This window comes from Chiloscyllium plagiosum, chromosome 5 (assembly GCF_004010195.1).
Source record: "Chiloscyllium plagiosum isolate BGI_BamShark_2017 chromosome 5, ASM401019v2, whole genome shotgun sequence".
NCBI lineage: Eukaryota > Metazoa > Chordata > Chondrichthyes > Orectolobiformes > Hemiscylliidae > Chiloscyllium > Chiloscyllium plagiosum.
Window position 1 is genome coordinate 20,311,025 of NC_057714.1, and position 19,821 is coordinate 20,330,845.

Sequence of the window (19,821 nt, forward strand, 5' to 3'; positions counted from 1 at the left end):
CTCCACCCCCGAGGCTTCAGCCTCATTCCTGATGAAGGGCCTTTTGCCCGAAACGTTGATTCTCCTGCTCCTCAGATGCTGACTGACCTGCTGTGCTTTTCCAGCACGACACCCTCAACTCTGATCTCCAGCATCAGCAAAACTCACTTTTGTTTGGCTGAAGTTAAAAGGCCTATTTTGTTGTCATGGCTGAAATTCCACTCAAAAGAATAGGCTCACTCAGCATAAAGGTAGCTGACTCTTCAGAACATGTGCATGCTCAGTGCTCATGAGGAACAGTTGTCAACTCAGTCAGTTGGGAATTTGGCAAAATAAAACCAGAAGACTGACAGAAGTATAGCTGGGGAATTGGAACTGTGTTGACCCTAAAATGCAGCTTAGCAAATACCATGGCACGTTATCAGATGAAATAAGAGAGCAGACAGGTGGCTGGCAAGTATTTGGCAGTTTCAGCTAGAGTCTAGACACCTGAATATTCAGGGCAGACAGAAGCACCATGAAATAATTGAATCATAGAATTCCAACTGTGTAGAAGAGGCAATATGGTCCATTGAGTCTGCAAAACCCTCCAAAAGAGATCCCACTGGACCTATCGCATCCCCATAATCTTGCATTTACCATGAGTAATCCACCTAGCTTTCACAACTAAGGGGCAATTTAGCATGGCCAATCTGCTTAACCTGCACATATTTGGATTGTGGGAGGAAACCAGAGCATCTGATGGAAATCCATGCAGGTAGGGGGAGAATGTGAAAACTCAACTGTTACTCAAGGCTGGAACTGAACCCAGGTCCCTGCAGGTACTACCCACTGGGACACGGTGCCATCCAAGTCTAGCTGCTTGATGGAACATCAGAAGTCCTCAAGGGAAAGGGGGTTAAATTTCTCAGGAGGAAAGGAGCGTTTGAAGGGTTGTTCTGATTGACAGACCACTGATACATGGGCGGGTTGCTGAGAGTCGTGGGATGTGTCTTGCTCATGTCTACCATTTGATGTCCAACGTGCAGGTGGCAGTATTCCCATGTTTCTGCAGTCCTTGTCCGTCGAGAGGATAGGTGTCACAGACCTTTGAAGGTGCTGTTAAAAGATCCTCAAGAGTTGTTATGTGTATCTTGTAAATAGTACATACTGCTGCCACTGTGCATCGACAGTTGAGAATGTTCAAGGTGGTGGATGGAGTGCAAGTCAAGAGGCCTGTTACGTCCTGGATTTTGTCAAGTGTTTTGAAAGCTGTCAGGTGTGTGCATTGAGGCTATGGAGACTATTCCATCAGACTCCTGACTTATGCCTTGCAAATAATGTACAGACTTTAGGGAATCAAACGGTCTGTTAGTCACCACAGTAATGTAAGATGATTCAACTGTCCTCTGAAATGGCTTGGAAAGTCATTCAGTTCAAGACAGTTATGGATCAGCAACAACTGTTGACCTTGCAAGCAATGCCCACAGCCCATCAAATACTAAAAAAAAGTTTTGGAATCTCAGGCATTCAAGTGACATGGGAAGCAGACAGTAAAGTGTAGTAGCATCACAAGATCAGCTATAATCATGATAAATGACAGAGCAGGCTGGACAGGTTGTATAGTCTACTCCTGCTTCCATGTCTTGTGTTATTTTCTGGTGTTGCAAGTAACACCTACTACAGCCAAAGGAGTGATGTCTATGCCATGTACAAGAATGATCACTACATGATCAATTGCAATGTTTCCTTGCCCCTTTCTGAAAATGCATTTCTACCTGTTCATGCTGCCTGTCATATTCCAGGCCAGGAGGATTACAAGCAACTTAAACAAAGCGGCCTTCTTCCAATGCTTGAAGCAGGATAAAGTCATCCAACACATGAACAATACTATAAGCCAAGCGACTTCTCTCATCTCGACAAGTGCCATGTATCAGTCAGCAACTAACTTCCAATTCGCTGATATTCCCTCCCAATAGCATTGATGGGAACACATTTTGCTGCTCAACACATTGTTGCAAGATTAAGATAGGGCAGTAGTTGGATCTTTGGGAACGGGTACCGCACTACCAGTATTAAATCTATGTCAATCAATCACTGGTGGCTCCTTGTAGATTAGGTCCCTCTTCCCCTCTCAGGGTAGGTGCATTGGTGGCTGTACAGACAGGCATGGCTACTGCAGGCTCTGTTACACTTGGGGCAAAGGTGGTCCTAGGAAGGAGTGGGTGGGGCTTTGGTGTGGCAGCGTGCTCCTTTAGTTGTTTTCGCCTGGCTTCCGCTTTTGCTCCAATGACAAATCTCGAGGTACTTGATGCCTTCTCGGATGCTGCTTCTCTACTTTGGATGATCCTGGTTCATTGATTCCCAAGTGTCTGTGGGAACTGAAGCCTTGAGGGAATCACTGAAGTGCTTCCTCTGTCCATGTGGGGCTCACTTGCCATTTCAACACTGACAGTGGATCACCTTCTTGGGGAGTCTTGCACTGGTCACATGGAAAACGAGCCCAGCCCATCATAGCCCATTAAGGATGGTCAGTGCGTCCAGTCTGGGGAGGTTGGCTCAAGGACATCTTACCTTGCAGAGAATACACAGAATCACATGCAGGCAGTGTTGGTGGGACTGCTCCAGTGCCTTGAAGAGTCTGCTGTAGACTGTCCACATCTCAAAGCCGTATGAGAGGGCAAGAACCACCACAAGGTCTAAACCATGACCTTAGTGTAGGATCTGCTCTTGTTCTTGAACGTTATTTTCCTCATGCTGCTGAAGGCTGTGCTACCATACTGGCGGGGTTCTGGATCTCTTCATCAATAACTGCTTTGGTCAGCAGGGCACTGACAAGGTATTGGAAGTGGTGAATGTTCTCTAAGGCATTCCTGTGGACTTTGATGATTAGGGATTCACCCTACAATGCCAGGCCAGATTGTTGGAGAACAGTCATCTTGTGGACGTTCATGGTGAAATCTATATATGTGGTCAACTGCACCACAACGTGGCCAATTTAGTTACTTGCGGCACATGATCCTTTCACTTGTGCTAACAGAGTTACCAACATAGCATGGGGAGGGTCTGATGTGGTGACAATATCACTGGATTAGATCCATGGATCCAGAGCCCCAGGCTAACTATTGAGGGTAACAAGTTTGAATTCCACCATGGTAAATGAAGAATTTAGTGTCCAGTAAAAATCAGGAACTAAAGTTAATTCAGTGGCAACCATACATCGCCAATTGTCGTAAAACTCATTCAACTCAGTGGTTTTGTAACCAGCCAGCAATGCTCAGAGGAACCAGCTTCTTAAAGCACAGTAATAGGAATGTAAGAAAATAGTGCTATAAATATTCAGCAGTATATCAGTAGTAAATCCATAATATAATTAAGATTAGTTTCTCAGTCTTGATGACAGTATTTGGCAAACTATAAATACATCTCAGAATATTTTAAATAGTACCCATGTTACAATGGATTTAAAATGCGTATATTCTGAACTATAACATCAATGCTATTGAATTTATGCTTTTCATGGAAAATTGACTGCCATGTGGGAAGTAGAAAAAACTTCATAATCTCATGTAATTGAAATAAGTTTTCAGCCAATATGAAGCATTGGTAACCATTTACTCAAGTTTCATGGCTTCCCCTTATAAAATACTATTGTTGAAAGTAAGTAAAAGTGCATTTGATAGTAGCTGTGGTAAGGACTTGTATCATACCTTTCTTCCTGCAGTTTGTTTCTTTGCATCTCTTCTTCCTTTATTTTATTTTCAAGTAGTTGTTTATAATGCCTACGTGCCAGCTGACCTCGTCGCTGAGTCTGCAGTATAATTGCGGAATTCCGTATACGTTGGAACCTCTTCCTCCAGAAGAAAGCACGATAATTTTTCTGAATTATAACAACCATGTGAAGAACCTTTTTATACTGTTTCCTATGTGGCATGAGAAAATCGTTTGGTTAAGTACAGTAATATGACAGCACTCAAGTTCATACACTTAAGAAAATATTGCACTTATTTTCTTAAACAAGTCAAAACCAAGTTATTGGAAATGTGTTTTGGAATAATTGAATGATACATCGAGTTTCATGTTACTACAGAAGAAATAATCAAATCAAGTTACTCTGCTTCATTTAGTTAGAACATGGTCTTACTTTACCAATAAAATGTAAGCAAACTCAGGCTAGGCAAATATTATAAAATAAACTTTGCTCTTCCATTCAAAATGTTCATTCCTTACCTTGCTAAATAACCAAGGACATAAGCCTGTATTATCACAGCAGCTTTGCAAACCTCAATTTCACGTTCTTTTTCCAGCCTGTGCTCAAGAGACTCCCGTATGAAAACCTACATAGAGCATGATAAATGCAAGACATTTGACTCTCCACCAATCAAAAGACAGTTCTGCCTTTGGGTTTGTGTCAGATGGAATAATAGTTATTTCCTGTTATACGTATCACACCATTCTTAGATTTCATGACATAGATTTTGAAAAGACAAAGGGGAATGTTTCATAACTGTTTAATGGGAAACCACTTGAGATTTCTCAGTTATTGTCTGTATCGTAATATTAACTAACTTGCATGTGCATATAGATTGGCTAAATAATTTATATTGACACAATTCAAATTGACTGCAAACCTAAAATAATGTTAGATTGATTTAAAAATATGTATGTCATAATTCATGAAAGGGATTCTGATATCACATAATCGCAAAAAAGCGTTGAAGTACAGGAGGAGGCTCCTTTCACTGTGGGGCAGGACGGTGGCTCAGTGGTTAGCACTGCAGCCTCACAGCGCCAGGGACCTAGGTTCGATTCCAGCCTCAGGCGACTCTCTATGTGGAGTTTGCACATTCTCTCCGTGTCTGCGTGGGTTTCCTCTGGGTGCTCCGGTTTCCTCCCACAATCCAAAGAGGTACAGATCAGGTGAACTGGCCATAGTGCTAGGTGCATTAGTCAGAGGGAAATGGGTCTGGGTGGGTAACTCTTCAGAGGGTTGGTGTGGACTTGTTGGGCCGAAAGGCCTGTTTCCACACTGTAGGGAATCTAATCAAATGAGTAACTTTACCAATTGCATTCTCCTGCTTTTTCACCCTGGATACCCTTGCCCAGTACTTCCATCAAAATATTCATTCAAGACTCTTAAATGCATCAACTCAATCTCCCTCCACCACAGCTTCAGGCAGTTAAATTCATACTCAGTCAGTGAAAAGGTTTTCTCCCCATTTCACATTTGCTTGCTTTGGTTCTTGACCCTTTTACAAGTGGGACGTTCCTGCCTATTTATTCTACCCAGCTGCCTTCATGATTTTGAAAACCTCTGCCTTTGTCCTGTTGGCCCTCTTCAAGAACAGCCAAAATTTCTTCAAACTATACTCTTAGCTGAAATGTCACATCACTGGAAGAATTCTTATAAATGACTGCATTCTCTCCCAAGTGCACATTAGGTCATAGAGTCGGAAAGGTCTCTAGGACAGAAACAGACCTTTCGGTCCATTGATTCTGCACTATCAAAAACAACCACTTACTATTTAAATTCCATTTTCCAGCACTTGACCATTAGCCTTTTATACCTTGGTGTCACAAGTGCACATTTAAACACTTCTAACATGTTATGCAGGTTTCTGCATCTACCATCCTACTGGCAGAGAATTCCACCCTTTGCATGAAAGGTTTCTTCTCTCATCTCCTGTAAATGTTCTGCCCTTTCCTTACGTCTATGCCCCTGGTTAGAATAGAGTAGATTAGATTAGATTCCCTACAGTGTGGAAACAGGCCCTTCAGCCCAACAAGTCCACACCGACTCTCCGAAGAGCAACTCACCCAGACCCATTCCCCTACATTTACCCCTGACTAATGCACCTAACACTAGCAATTTAGCATGGCCAATTCACCTGACCTGTACATATTTGGATTGTGGGAGGAAACCAGAGCACCCCCGAGGAAACCCACGCAGACACGGGGAGAACGTGCAAACTCCACACAGATAGTCGCCAGAGGCTGGAATCAAACCTGGGTCCCTGGTGCTGTGAGGTAGCAATGCTAACCACTACGCCACCGTGCACCCATATTGGTCCTTCCATCAAAGGAAACTGTTTCTTCATGTCCACCCTACCTTTGCCCCTCATAGAATGCTTTCTTATGCTTCTTTTTCAGAATATTGCGTGCAATTCTGGTCTCGTTCCTATCGGAAGGATATTGTGAAACTTGAAAGGGTTCTGAAAAGATTTACAAGGACATTTCCAGGGTTGGGAGGATTTGAGTTATAGGGAGAGGCTGAACAGGCTGGGACTGTTTTCTCTGGAGTGGAGGCTGAGAAGTGACTTTATAGAGGTTTATAAAATCATGAGGGGCATGGATAGGGTAAATAGACAAGGTCTTTTCCCTGGAATGGGGGAGTCCGGAACTAGAGGGCATAGGTTTAGAGTGGGAGGGAAAAAATTTAAAAGGGACCTAAGGGGCAATGTTTTTACACAGAGGTTGGTACGTGTATGGAACGAGCTGCCAGAGGAAGTCGTGGAAGCTGGCACAACTACAGCTTAAAAGGCACCTGGATGGGTATATGAATAGGAAGGGCTTGGAGGGATATGGGCCAGGTGATGACAACCGGAACTAGATAATTTAGGATATCTGGTCGGCATGGACAAGTTAGACTGAAGGGTCTGTTTCCATGCTGTACATCTCTATGACTCTATGAGTCTGTCAATGCTATGCTTCTGCACTCTCCCTATTCCCTATTCTCTAGAAATTTATTACTGAAATACATTTAGTGTGTTGTCTCTAAATGGTCTCCAGCCACCTTTGGTGGTCTATACACATAAACACAGCCCTGCTACTATAGGCCATAAAGAATTGTACCCCTAATTTATAATGTCTTTCAAATATTCCTCCTACCCTCAACACTTCTCTGTACTGTATCCATCTATCCACCCTATCCACCAACTTGTCGATATCATTTTAAGTTATACATAGTTCCCCTCTCAAATTTACAAGTTGCACGAGATCTGCAAACCTTGAAATTGTCTTGTGAACATTAAGATCAAGATCATTAAAATGCATCAGGAGAAGCAAGATATCCGATACAGACCCCAGAGAAATCCACTCCCAGCTGGAAAAAAATATTTGTTGATCATGACCCTCTGTTTGCTTTCACCAATTTTCCTGTTTCCATGATGCTTCTGTTGCTCTTGTTCAATCACCTATAACTGTTCTTAAAGGCCTGATATGTGGCACTCTATCAAACACCTTCTGGATATCCACATACGCTACATCGAAAACATTTCCCTTATTGTGTCTGTTATGTCTTCAAAAAACTCCAAAAGGTTAAACATGACTTCCACTTTCATAACCAATGCTAACCCTTTCTAATTCAGCTCATCTTTTTCCATGTGACTACTAATTCTATCGTGAATAATTGCTTCCCGACCACTGATCTGTAATTGCTGTCATCATCCTCACAAACATCTTGAACAAACCTGTAACACTTGCAATGTTCCAGGCTTTTGCCACCTCCCCTAAGTCTAAGGAAGACTGAACAAACGTGGCTAGTGCCCCTGCAATCTCCATTCTCACTTGCTTCAAACTTTTTGGATGGATCGCATCCAGTCGCTGTACCCTGTCGACCTTCAATAACAACAGTCTATCCAACCCATCCAGTCCCAGCGCCCTGTCGACCTTCCCAACCCATCCAGTCCCAGCGCCCTGTCGACCTTCAGTAACAACAGTCTATCTAACACATCTTGCTTATCAATTTTCAATCCTTCCAGTGAAACAGTTTTCTCCTCAGTTACCATGACCTGGATAACATCTCCCTCTTTGCTGTAGACAGATACTAAGTGTTCATTGCACACTTCAGCCATGCGTACCACCTCCATGTGTGAATCCCCTTTCTGCTCTCTAATTAGTTCTACACCTTTTATGTAGGTTATCAGAGGATTCGTGAATATTGCAAGTGCTTTCTGCCCATTCATACTGAACTTGGGCACTTGAGGATAAGGAACCTAAAGTTTCTAAGCAGTGTGGGAAGATGTGGGAGTAATCGTAAATACTTTTTCAAAGACACATAACAGACTGAGCGGTCACTTTCAGCGCTGCACGTTATGACAATTTTATAATTGATCTCCACACTTACTCATTTGCACAGCAGCTGATCTTAGCCGATACGTTTTCATTTCCAAATCTGTACTATTCTCAGTGATGTGAATCCGTATTTGTATTATTGAATGACACACAAGATCTGTGTTTATCAATAACCAAGCATTTGACAATGTTAACGGCTGACCTTGGCATCAGAATTATGGTATGGACCACAAAAAAATTACAAGTTAATTGTCCCATGACAGCAATTCCCTTCAAATTTGATAAGTCTTGATAATATGAAAATAAATAAATCAATGTTTAAGAGAGATTCTAATAACATTTGATAATATGGGTTCTGATGTTTTAAATTAAACAATCTACTCTTCGGGTGAAGTAGAAAACCAGAAAAGGTTTGATAAGAAAAGAGTAACGTGTGTTTAATTGACCAAAATACTGAGTAAATCAATCATAAAAGATTGTGCTGCTAAACAGAATATACTTATGGAAAAGTTGTGAGGAAAAGGTTTGCTAGAACAGTCAATTCCCAATAATGATTAAAAATAAATCAAATATATTCATTTTTCTGATATTCACTGGATGACAGAACATAATGCAGAGGGGAGAAAACCAGTTTACCTTTGTTCTCCCGAGCTGCCAATCTGTGTTAGTGTTGTCATAGCAATAAAGCAATGCAGCACACTTTGCCTTCAAATCATCAGGTAGCGAGAGGTTCCTCATCAAGATTTTATATCTAAGGAGAAAACCAAAAACAGCTCATTTTCTTCTCTTCCATTCCTCTTGTCCAAAATTTTCACTTGGATCTTCAAGACAGTTGCTTAAAACTTTCACAGGAGACTGTGGATCATTCACTGTAACTACTAGAGTTAGAGTTGACACAAATGGGTTAGATACAACATACATGGAACAGTCTAGCACAGTATCAGGCCCTTCGGCTTATAATGTTGTGCCAGACATGATACCAAATTAAACCAATCCCTGGTCCTTTTCCCTCCTTCCTTAGCTTATTCATATATTTATTTAAAAGCCCCTTAAACATTCCGATTATATTTGCCTCCACCACTACACCGGCAGTGTGCTTCAGACACCGACCACTGTGTAAAAATACTTGCGCCTCACATCTCCTTTGAACTTTCCCCCTCTTACTTTAAATGCATGATCTCCAAAGTATTAGTAGACAGTATTCCAGACTTCCCAGGAAAGCTTTAAATACAGACACTGAGGGTCGACAGAGGTAAACCTTTTGCCGCAGTTAATACGGTCATCTGTAAACGAAGCTTCTCCAATACAAATAAACTTCAATAGATTTTAATGACAGATATGAAAGGACCAAATGAAGAACTGGTTCATTTTTGGTGAAGATGCCGATTCTGATCAGGATCTTTGAACCTTTTAAAAAATATATAAAGGATCTTAGTTCACTGGGAGCTAGAGTTGCTTTAGTTCGGATTATGTTGATTGCTTCAGAATGTTGTGTATTGACCCAGTTGCTATGGTGATGTTTGACACAGCTGTCCAAATGTGAGCAGACTTTTCACAGCACGTCACGAAACGTGAATTAGCCAGAAGCCTCTTCAATGAGATGGCAACTTTATAAAAGGATTTCTTTTGCCAGTCACAAACCATCAAGGCATAAAAAATCTCGAGGAAAAGCTTTTTAAAATTATAATAACTTTGTATTAACACAGCTCCAGAAGTATGTACTCTTGAATGCCCTCTGCACCTGTTAATATTTTTCCAATATATACTCTTTGCAAAATGATGAGAGAGAACCACACAATTTTATGACTGAGAAGTTGTATTTGATAAAGGAGTTTATGGAAGCTAAGTTGATGAGTCTGTTCAAAATTCAGACTAAGTGTGCTTTGGAAATCATGGGAATCAAAGGATTTGGGATAGGGAATGAATGTAACTTTAATGTTTTGTTTAGCCATGATCCTTCAAAATACCTTCTTTTGCTACTTTATGTTCTTATCAGGATTTATTGAAAAAAAATTGCCTTATGCATTAAAGTTTAAAGCCTGCATTGTGTGAAAACCTTGACTATATAATCTGATTAAAATACATCACAGAATCACGTGTTATGATGCAGGGGGTCATTCAGCCCACCATGTCTCAATTGAACTTCTCTGCACAACAGTTCCAAAGCACTGCAATCCATATCCTAAAAATACTTGCTGAGTCTAAAAGTAGTCTCTCATCTCGCATTTGCTTCTTTTACAAACCAACTGAAATCTGTGCTTTACTTTTGTGAGCGAGAACAGTTTCTGCTTATCTATTCTTTGTGGGCCCCTCATGATTTAGAAAATGATGATATCAGATCTCCTCTTAGTACTCTTCTCTCCATGGAGAACAGTCCTAACATCTTCAATGTTTCCTCATAATTGAAAATTCTCATCATTGGAAACATTCTCAAATTGGTTCTGCACTCTCTGCAATGTACTCACATTTTTCAATAACGTGGCACTCAGAACTGTACACAATACTCCAGCTGAAGTCTAACAAGTGTCTTATCCAAGTTCAACATCACCTTTTTCCTGTACTCAGTCCTGTTAATACAAACTGTGTGCTTTATCAATTGCTCTTTTAATGCGTCCAGCCACCTTCAGACACCTATACACACATATATATCCAGGCTCCCCCCGCTCCTGCACCACATTTGTATTCCCAATTTTATATTTCTTTCAATGTTCTTCCTATCAAAAAGCATCACCCCACATTTTTCTGCGTGGAACTCCATTTGTCACAAATCTATGCACTCTATCAACTTGTCTATGTCTTTTTGGAATTCTACACGATCTTCCTTACAGTTTAGCTTTCTCAAGTTTTGCGTCCTTCGCAAACTTTAAAATTATCCCCTGCTCACCAGAGATCATTAATATATAGCAGGAAAAGCAAGGTTCTCAAAATTGACCCAAAAATATCCATTCCCTATTGCTATTTGCTATCACTCAGTCAATTTTGTATCCATGTTATTCCTGTCCCTTTTAATCCAAGGAGAAAGTGAGGACTGCAGATGCTGGAGATTAGAGCTGAAAATGTGTTGCTGGAAAAGCGCTGCTGGTCAGGCAGCATCCAAGGAGCAGGAGAATCGACGTTTTGGGCATGAGCCCTGAAGAAGGGCTCATGCCCGAAACGTCAATTCTCCTGCTCCTTGGATGCTGCCTGACCTGCTGCGCTTTTCCAGCAACACATTTTCACCTTTTAATCCAAGGCCTAGACCTTCTTTCACAAATGTCGTCTGGCATTGTCTCACATGTTTTCGGGAAGTCCACGAAGACATTAACATTGTTACTGTCGTTAAACCTTCAAAAATCCATAGCCAGTTAGTTAAAATGGATTTCCCCTTGAGAAAACCATGCTGCTGCTCCCTAATCAATTTACCTTTTCCCCTGTGTGACTAATTCGATTCCAAATAATCCTTCTGGAAGCTTCCCAGAGAAGTACAACTAGCTAGTATTTAATTGCTGGGCTTAGCCGAAGAACCTTCTGAAACAAGATAGTGATATTTTCAAATTTTCCATCAACTAAACATGCAACTTTAGACATAGGAGCAAAAGGAGGTTATTCAACCTTTCAAATCTTCGCTGCCATTCCACGAGATCAAGACTGATCTGATAATCATTAACTGCACTTTCCCATTTCTCCATAACCATTGATTTTCTTAGTGATTAAGAAAAAAATATGACCATCTCAGCCTTGCATATACTCAACTTCCCGGCCAGAACACTCCTGTGCTAAGTAACTCTACTGATTCACTATTTTGAACAGAAGAGAGTCCTCTTTATCTCGGTGTTAAATGGATGGCTCCATCCAGTTAGCATACATCCACTCATCCTAGGTTCTCCTATAATCAAAACAACATTCCATATCGACACTGTCAAACCCTCAGAGAATCTGGAGTGTTTCATTACGTTTGCCTCTCCAAAGGTGCCAAGTGAATGACCCATCTCAACATCACATTAGGTCATTTAATTAAAAATAAAATGTTCATGGGATAGGAGTGTCACTGGTGAGACCAGTATTTATTACTCATCTCTTATTGTTCTGGAGGTGGTGGCAGCAACCTGCTATCTCGAACTGCTGCAGTCCCTGTGGCGCAAGGGCACTCAGTGCTGACATGAAGTAGGATTCCAGGACTTGGTTCCAGTTATGGGGAAGGATCAGCTATATAGTGCATCTCTGTGTGGCCTGGTGGTGAAGGACCCATACCTTTATATTTTGTGCATAAGAAGTGAAGCATATGGAAGATGCTGTTGACGTAGTCTTGGTAAGTTGTACTGCATTTTGGAGTAGGCTGATAATGGCTGACATTGTGTGTTGGTGGTGGATGGTCATGAATGTTGATGGTCTCAGATGTGGTGCCTACCACAACAGATTGCCTTTTTCTGCATAGTGTCAATCTTCTTCAGTGTTGACGAAATTGCATGCATTCAGGCAAGTGCAAAATATTCTATCACACTCCTGATTGCTTCCTTGTAGATAGTGAACAGGCTTTGACAAATGAGGTGAGCTACTTACACAGAATTCCCAGCCTTTGACCTGCTCTTATAGGCACAGTGTTAAATTTCTGGTCAATGGTAACTCACCCAAAGACCTTGATAGTAGGAGATTCACTGATGCCATTGAATATCAAGAAGGGATGGCTAGATTCTTGCTGGTTGGCTATGGTCAATACATTCAGGAAAATTGTCCCCAACAACCCAAGCTTGTCTATGTCCAGATCATGCTGCCTGCTAGTTCAGGCTGCTTCACTGTTTGGGGATTTGGGAACAGTACTTAACATTTTGCAACCATCTGCAAACATTCCCACTTCTGAACTTATGATTGAGTGAACGCTATTGATTGGGTAACCCTTCTCACCTGCACTACGGGTTACAGAAAAATAAATCTCAAAACTACCTTTACAAGGCCATTTAAGATTGGACACTGACAAAAACTGCCAAGAAAACACAGGATATAGCATTAGCAATGAGCCAAGGACTGGGCCCCAGGTGGAATATACATAACATTATCATCAGGGGCTAAGCAGTGATCTGAGAGAGGGGCATAGATGGGATGGATAGCCAAGATCCTTTTCCCAGGGTAGGGGATCCCACAACTGAAGGCATAGGTTTAAGGTGAGAAGGGAAAGATTTAAAGGGATCTAAGGGACATCATGTTCTCGCAGAGAATGGTGTGTGTATGGAAGTAACTGCCAGAGGGAGTGGTGGAAGCTGGTACAATTACAACATTTAAAGGACACCTGGATGGATATATGAACTGGAACCTATTCAAAGGGAGGGATATGGGCCAAGTGCAGGCAAATGGGACTAGATTAAATTAGGATATCTGGTCTGCGTGGACAGTTGGACAGAAGGGTCTGCATGTCTCTATTAATCTTCATTGTATTAGACTTCATTATACAGCAAACAAAGAGGTTGATAATGAATTGCTTGCAAAATGTTATCGATAGATGAGTCAAACAGGAGGCATGTGACAGATGGAATCTTATGTTGAGAAGTGTGAGGTGATGGATTTTGACTGAAAAGAGTGAGGAGGCAATATGGACTTATGGCCTAGCTGCAGAGCTTTTCTCTCAAAGTTGCACTTGCAGGGCCTGTGCGGGGGGGGGGGGAACATGAACCTGGGAATACACACCCATCAATCTTTGAAGGTGGCAGGGACATCTGAAAGATTGAGTGTCTAAAATGGTGTACAAAAGCAGTGAATTTGTATCAACTGTTTACTAAGCTCTGGTTAGGCCCTGACCTCACATCAATCTTTGAAGGTGGCAGGGACATCTTCAAAGAACAAATACCAAAGTCTGAAAGATTGAGTGTCTAAAATGGTGTACAAAAGCAGTGAATTTGTATCAACTGTTTACTAAGCTCTGGTTAGGCCCTGACCTCACATGCAATTCTGGTCACCACACTTCAGGCTCTTGAGTGGGTGCAGAGGAGATTTGCCACAATATCTATGGATGTGAGGGGTTTTTAGCTACAAGGTTATCTTGCAGAAGCTGGCATTTTTCTCCTTGGAGCAAAACAAGATTATGAGCAATGTTGTAGCAATATGCAAACTTGCATATATTATTAAAAAAAAGCTGTTCCCATTAGCTGGTTGTACAAGTCTAAGGGAGACAAACTTCAAGGTTTTGGGCAAAAGTTACTTTTATGCAGCAAGTGATAGTGATCTGGAAATCACTGCCGATGAGAGAAATGAAATGAGATCAGATGAACAATTTCAAGAAAACATTGATTGGATACTTGAGGGAAGCAAACTGCCAGAGTTAGGGAGAAAAAGGAGGGGACTGTTAGACTGCTGCACAGAGAATCTGTCTTGTGTGGTTTGGTGAATAGTCTCCTATACTCTACTGATGTTTTTAACTACTACTCAGATGTAACATGGAGCAGTATGAATTAAACATATTTAACATTTTACAAGGAGAAATCTGATAGATTTCCACAGTTATTCCAAAATTCCCAGGTGAAAATTTTACTTGCAAGCTGTGCGGAAGTGATGTCGTTGCTCTCCCAACTCCAAGTTAAAATGTTTAAGTTTGATTCCCAGGCCAGGGAATGTTGGCCATGGAAGATGGTCAGTAAATCCTTTGGAAGGCCAAAGAGTTTGAATAGCCCAGTCTACACATAACAAAGGGTTTCAGCAGCAATTGAGCTGAGATGGGTGCAGTCAAGTGTTGCTGTGGAGCCTTAATGATATTACCAACGTGTGGTTGGAAACTCAACTCAGGGTCAAACGTGATCACCAAGACCATGAACATATTGGCTTGATCTTCAGCTGTTTTCTGGGAGAATGATGGAGTTTGGAGCGATGGACTGAAAACACTAGCTTCAGTCATTTCAGCAATTAAACTAACATCGTCCCTTCAGATGACACTGCTAAGGGTAACACTTAGGTGAGAAACAAGGGGCGGCCCAGGATAGATCTTTGGAAAGCATCAGATGTACAATGTGGGAACAGGAAGAGAAGACATTGCAAACGATTCACTGGTTACAATGAGACAGATAACTACAAACCACATGGAAAGCAACAATACATAGCTGGACAATAGTGGAGAGTTTGATTTTGTGGTCAACTGCATAAAAAAGTTGTATACAGGATTCCCCATTACAGTGACCAATTCTAGCTCTTAAGCAAGTCTTACATTCCTCCTATCAAACATAACTTCAGCTATCAGGTCCCCAACCTCTGGAATTTCCTGACTAAATCTCTTCACTTTTAGAGTTTTTTCTCTTCTTTCCGGACAGTCCTTTAAAGTCTGCCTTTTTGACCAAATCTTAGTTAAGTCATTCCAATATCTGAATGTATATTGATTCAGAGATTCATAGAGTCATATAGCACAAAAACAAACCCTCTGATCCAAGTCGCCTGTGCTGATCAGGCATCCAAATCTCACCTGGTCCCATTTGCCAGCACTTGACCCATATCCCTCTAAACCCTCCTTACTCATCAACACATGCAGATCCCTTTTAAATGTTGTAATTGTACCAGCCTGTCTGAAGTATTTCTTGTGAAATGCCTTGCTTAGTTCACTGGTAAACAAGTTACTTCGCTAAAGCTCATCTGAGATAACTCCATATTGAATAAATGTCCGAAACACAGAAGTTGCAATACTATCGTATACTCATGATCAACAAAGAACACCTTGCACAGAAGTCATGGAACTGCCTCCGGATTGGAAATCCAGCTCGTCGTATTTTCACAGTTTCCAACATTCCTGAATATCTCAGCTGGTTTAGCACAATTGTTTGGTCAAACTGATCTGGCATCTGAATACAAAGAAAATCAGAATAAAAGACATTAAACAAGTATTAAGCAGCAAAAATTCATACAATCACATTGCAGCAATGGGAAATAATAATTGTTCATCATTCCCTTGTAATTTGAAGGTTGTCACCTAGGCAGCTCTGTATCCATCTTGTCAATGCACCCTTGATACCACCTGACTTCATTTTTTGTACCAGTCTATCATGAGGGATATTGTCCTTACTGAAGTCCACATGGACAACATCAACCGCTTTTCCCTTAATCATCTTTGTCATCTCCTCAAAAAACACGATCGAGTTAGTGAGGCACAACCTCCCCTGCACAAAACCATGCTGTCTATTGCTAATCTGTCCATTTGTTTCTAAACTCAATTGAAATGTTTAAAAAAAAATGTATTAACTACTAATTAAATATTCCACTACGGTAACAGAGCAGAAGCACACTGTTGGCAAAGGCAAATTCAGTAAAACATATTGTCTCACATGCAAGCAGGAAGAGAATCCAGTGTTTAGCTGTAAAAGAGACAGAGGATTAAGGGCTTTCACATCCAGCTTCAAGACTCCAGTAACTGCAAAGAGCTAAAACTAAAAAAAAAAATCGTCTTTCTATGGTAGCTTAACTCCACCCAGTCAGGCTGTTTCTGTTGTTCCAACGTTTTGAAAGAAAACCACAACCTTACAAGCTGTTTATATGATTGGCTCTGAGCAGACTGCTCTTCACCTCTGCATCAACCTTTCTTCATAAAATAAAAAGGTCAAAATACATCTTTTAAAGCCATGGTATCATCACAGAAGATGAATCAGACTTGATTTTTCAGCTTGCAATTGAGTCATTATAATTGGCCTCATTGCTATTCTCTCAATGAGGACAAAGATGTAACTCATGAAGCTCCCTCCTCCTAACTGCTATGCAGCAATTCTTGCTGGAAGTTTACACGCACATTTGACAAGCCACAGAAAGCACAATTTTTTACGAGCACATTGTTGCTTACTTTATCGTCTCAAACATGAAATAATAAACTACCAGAGGACAGCAACTGCCATGGAATCTTATCATAGCATAAGTCACTGCCTTCGAGTGGAAAAGAATTTAAAAATCGGACATTCATTAAAAGTACTTAAAATTACAAAAAAAATGCATGTTCTTCTGGGCCCGTTTAGCTTACCACATTGCAATAGCTATTTTAGAAATGTACCTTTGACCACTTGATAAAATTAACCTTTCACTGGTCATAAGTGTTACAAAAGGCTTTGCATACATGAAAGGAAAGTTTCATACACCATGTGCCAGTAACTTTTCAAATGGACTTTTACTTAATCCAGACATTGTACTACTATGGTGGCTACCACAACAAATTAAAATAGAATTCATATTATGCTGTTCACTGTTAACAGAATGCATATTATGCTATTTCCTAATATAACAAAAGAGGGGAACAATCTTGTAATGAAGAAAGGATTTGACCAATGTTTCAATGATATTGATCAATGACAAAGTATTTTTGTATATATTTATGATCTTGTAGAAGTGAAAGTGGTTGAACATTGTGGAAACAGATATAAACAGTGTTGGAACTGCTGCACCATCACCAGATATTAACTTACACCAACTGACATTCTTTACATTGGAAAATAAAGGCAAGCAAGTTACAATTCTTCCCAGCTCCTACACGTCAACATACCATCTTATTCAAACAAAGCCAAAGTTTCTCCTTATTTATATTAACATTGCTCTTTGTATGGCAGCAGCACACACATACCTTCACATTTGTGAAGTAGCAGCATTACAAATCAGCTCTAAAAGTCCCAAAGGGGCTGGTATTGCAGCTCCATCTGACCATATCACAGCTGGGCCATGTTTACTTAACTTCTTTTCCTGCCAAGAGGAAGTCAATGTAGTCTGGATCAAAGATAACCAAAGTGGCCTTTCCTAACAGGCTATAATTGGGTTTGAATTGCACAAGCTTTAATTTAGACATTTAATTTCATGTGCCAAATGATTTCCTGACTTTTTAAAATAAAATGTGGTGTTGAGAGACAGCGTGGTGAGCTGAAGGTTTTACAGCTACTCCACGCATACACATAATAAATCAACTCTTGTGATCTGTTGGAATTTCACGTCCCCCAATGAAGCTATTGTCAAGACCTGCATAGCTATCTCTTCCCAGTTTCTAAGGCAACATGAAAAACAGCAATTTAATTTGCATGATCAATGGCATTTCTGACACGCAGAAGCCCTTTTGGTCACAGCTTTTGCCTCACTTGCAAACTGAACGACCCTGCACAGTGAAATTAACTTAGGGAGCAAAAAGTTCAAAATTAAATTTAATTATAAAATTGCAATTTTACCTTGGTAAAGTTTGTCTGGCTCTTCATTATATGAGCCTCAGCACCACAAAACTTAAGTCAAATGTCATTCTATTCTATTACATCATCTTGTTCATCGTGAGCAGGGCTGACACATCAACAAAAATCAGAAATGTATTACATATCGCAATACTGTTCACCATCCAAAATATGTGCCAATTGTCAGTATCAGAGAACCAGTCACTTTGGCATTCTGCCACTTCCAAGAGTTTCTCAATTGCCTTATTGTAAATGGGCAGTTGTGGAATCCACCAACGAGGTCAAGGCTAGGTTATCCCAGATCCCTAAAACTTCTCGACCCTAATCGGAGGGACGAATAGTAAATTATTTCAAGTGATTTGTGAAGCATACTTTGACACTCAAAATAAGCAGATGCAGCCTCAACCCATTTTCTGCCTATCCCCACTACTCTTTGACATTCGTGAATTAAGAAGCAAAATTAAAAAAGTCCACGTAATTCATTCCTAAAAGTATTCAGAACTCTCCATTCAATGCTGAGTGCATCACACACTCATGACCCCAGAAAATAATTATTTTCACCGTGACATTTTTTTTAAACTGTGTCCCTAGGCAAAAAGTACTAGGAAAACATTTGATCAGCATTAACTCTATCAGGTCCCGTTTTTTTATAATGTAACCTTCAGTTTTCTAAATATCACTGGATATAGGTCCAACCTGCTCACACTTTCCTTATAACATAACATCCTCACCCCAACATTCAGTTGAGTGCACCTTCCCTGAACTGCTCCAATCCACTTGTGTCTTTTATTAAGGAAGATGACCAAAACTGCTCATAGTACTCAAAATGTCATCTCTCATTGTGGCCTGACAATGGTAGCAAAGCATCTCTAACTTTATAATTCTGTTCCTCTTGCAATAAAAGGCAACATTCCATTTCCCTTCCAAATCACGAGCCGTATGCAATTTATTGTGATTCATGTTTCCTCTGTAACACAGAATTGTGCAATCTCTCCCTATGTAAACAATAAGCACCTTTTCTAATCTTCCTGCCAAGTGGACAATTTCACATTTGTCCACAGTATACTCCAAAGTTTTTGCTACTTATTATCGATCTCCCATCATTTGAATTCAATGCCTGAAATTTTCTTAGATTAAATATTTTAAAAAGGACAAAGACACCAACTTAAAATGGCTGCATAGGTGAGCCAGCTCACGATACCATCAATAAACAAGAACTAGTCAAGAATTACTTTATCAAAAAAGGCACTCTGTGTGAAAAAGTTGCCCCTTAGATCTCTTTTATATCTTTCCCCTCTCACCCTAAACCCTCTAGCTCTGGACTCCCCAACCCTAGGGAAAAGACTTTGCCTATTTACCCTATCCATGCCCCTCATAATTTTGTAAACCTTTATAAGGTCACCCCCCAGCCTCCGACGCTCCAGGGAAAACAGCCCCAGCCTGTTCATCCTCTTCCTGTAGCTCAAATCCTCCAACCCTGGCAACATCCTTGTAAAATTTTTCTGAAACCTTTCAAGTTTCACAGTATCTTTCCGATAGGAAGGAGACCAGAATTGCACACAATATTCCAACAGTGGTCTAACCAATGTCCTGTACAGCCGCAACATGACCTCCCAACTCCTGTACTCAATACTCTGACCAATAAAGGAAAGCATAC

General features: G+C 40.7%; 1 protein-coding gene across 3 annotated transcripts in view; it reads right to left on the reverse strand.

The window, feature by feature from the left end:
- The window catches only part of myo10 (myosin X), a 330,909-nt gene that overhangs the window by 114,746 nt on the left and 196,342 nt on the right, over positions 1-19,821 (reverse strand). For all 3 annotated transcript variants that reach the window (XM_043689679.1, XM_043689681.1, XM_043689680.1), the window contains 4 exons: positions 15,697-15,821; positions 8,668-8,782; positions 4,189-4,295; positions 3,669-3,881 (listed from right to left, as the gene is read on the reverse strand). In XM_043689679.1, coding sequence (XP_043545614.1) covers positions 3,669-3,881; positions 4,189-4,295; positions 8,668-8,782; positions 15,697-15,821 — 560 coding nt within the window. The remainder of the gene's footprint in view (positions 1-3,668; positions 3,882-4,188; positions 4,296-8,667; positions 8,783-15,696; positions 15,822-19,821) is intronic.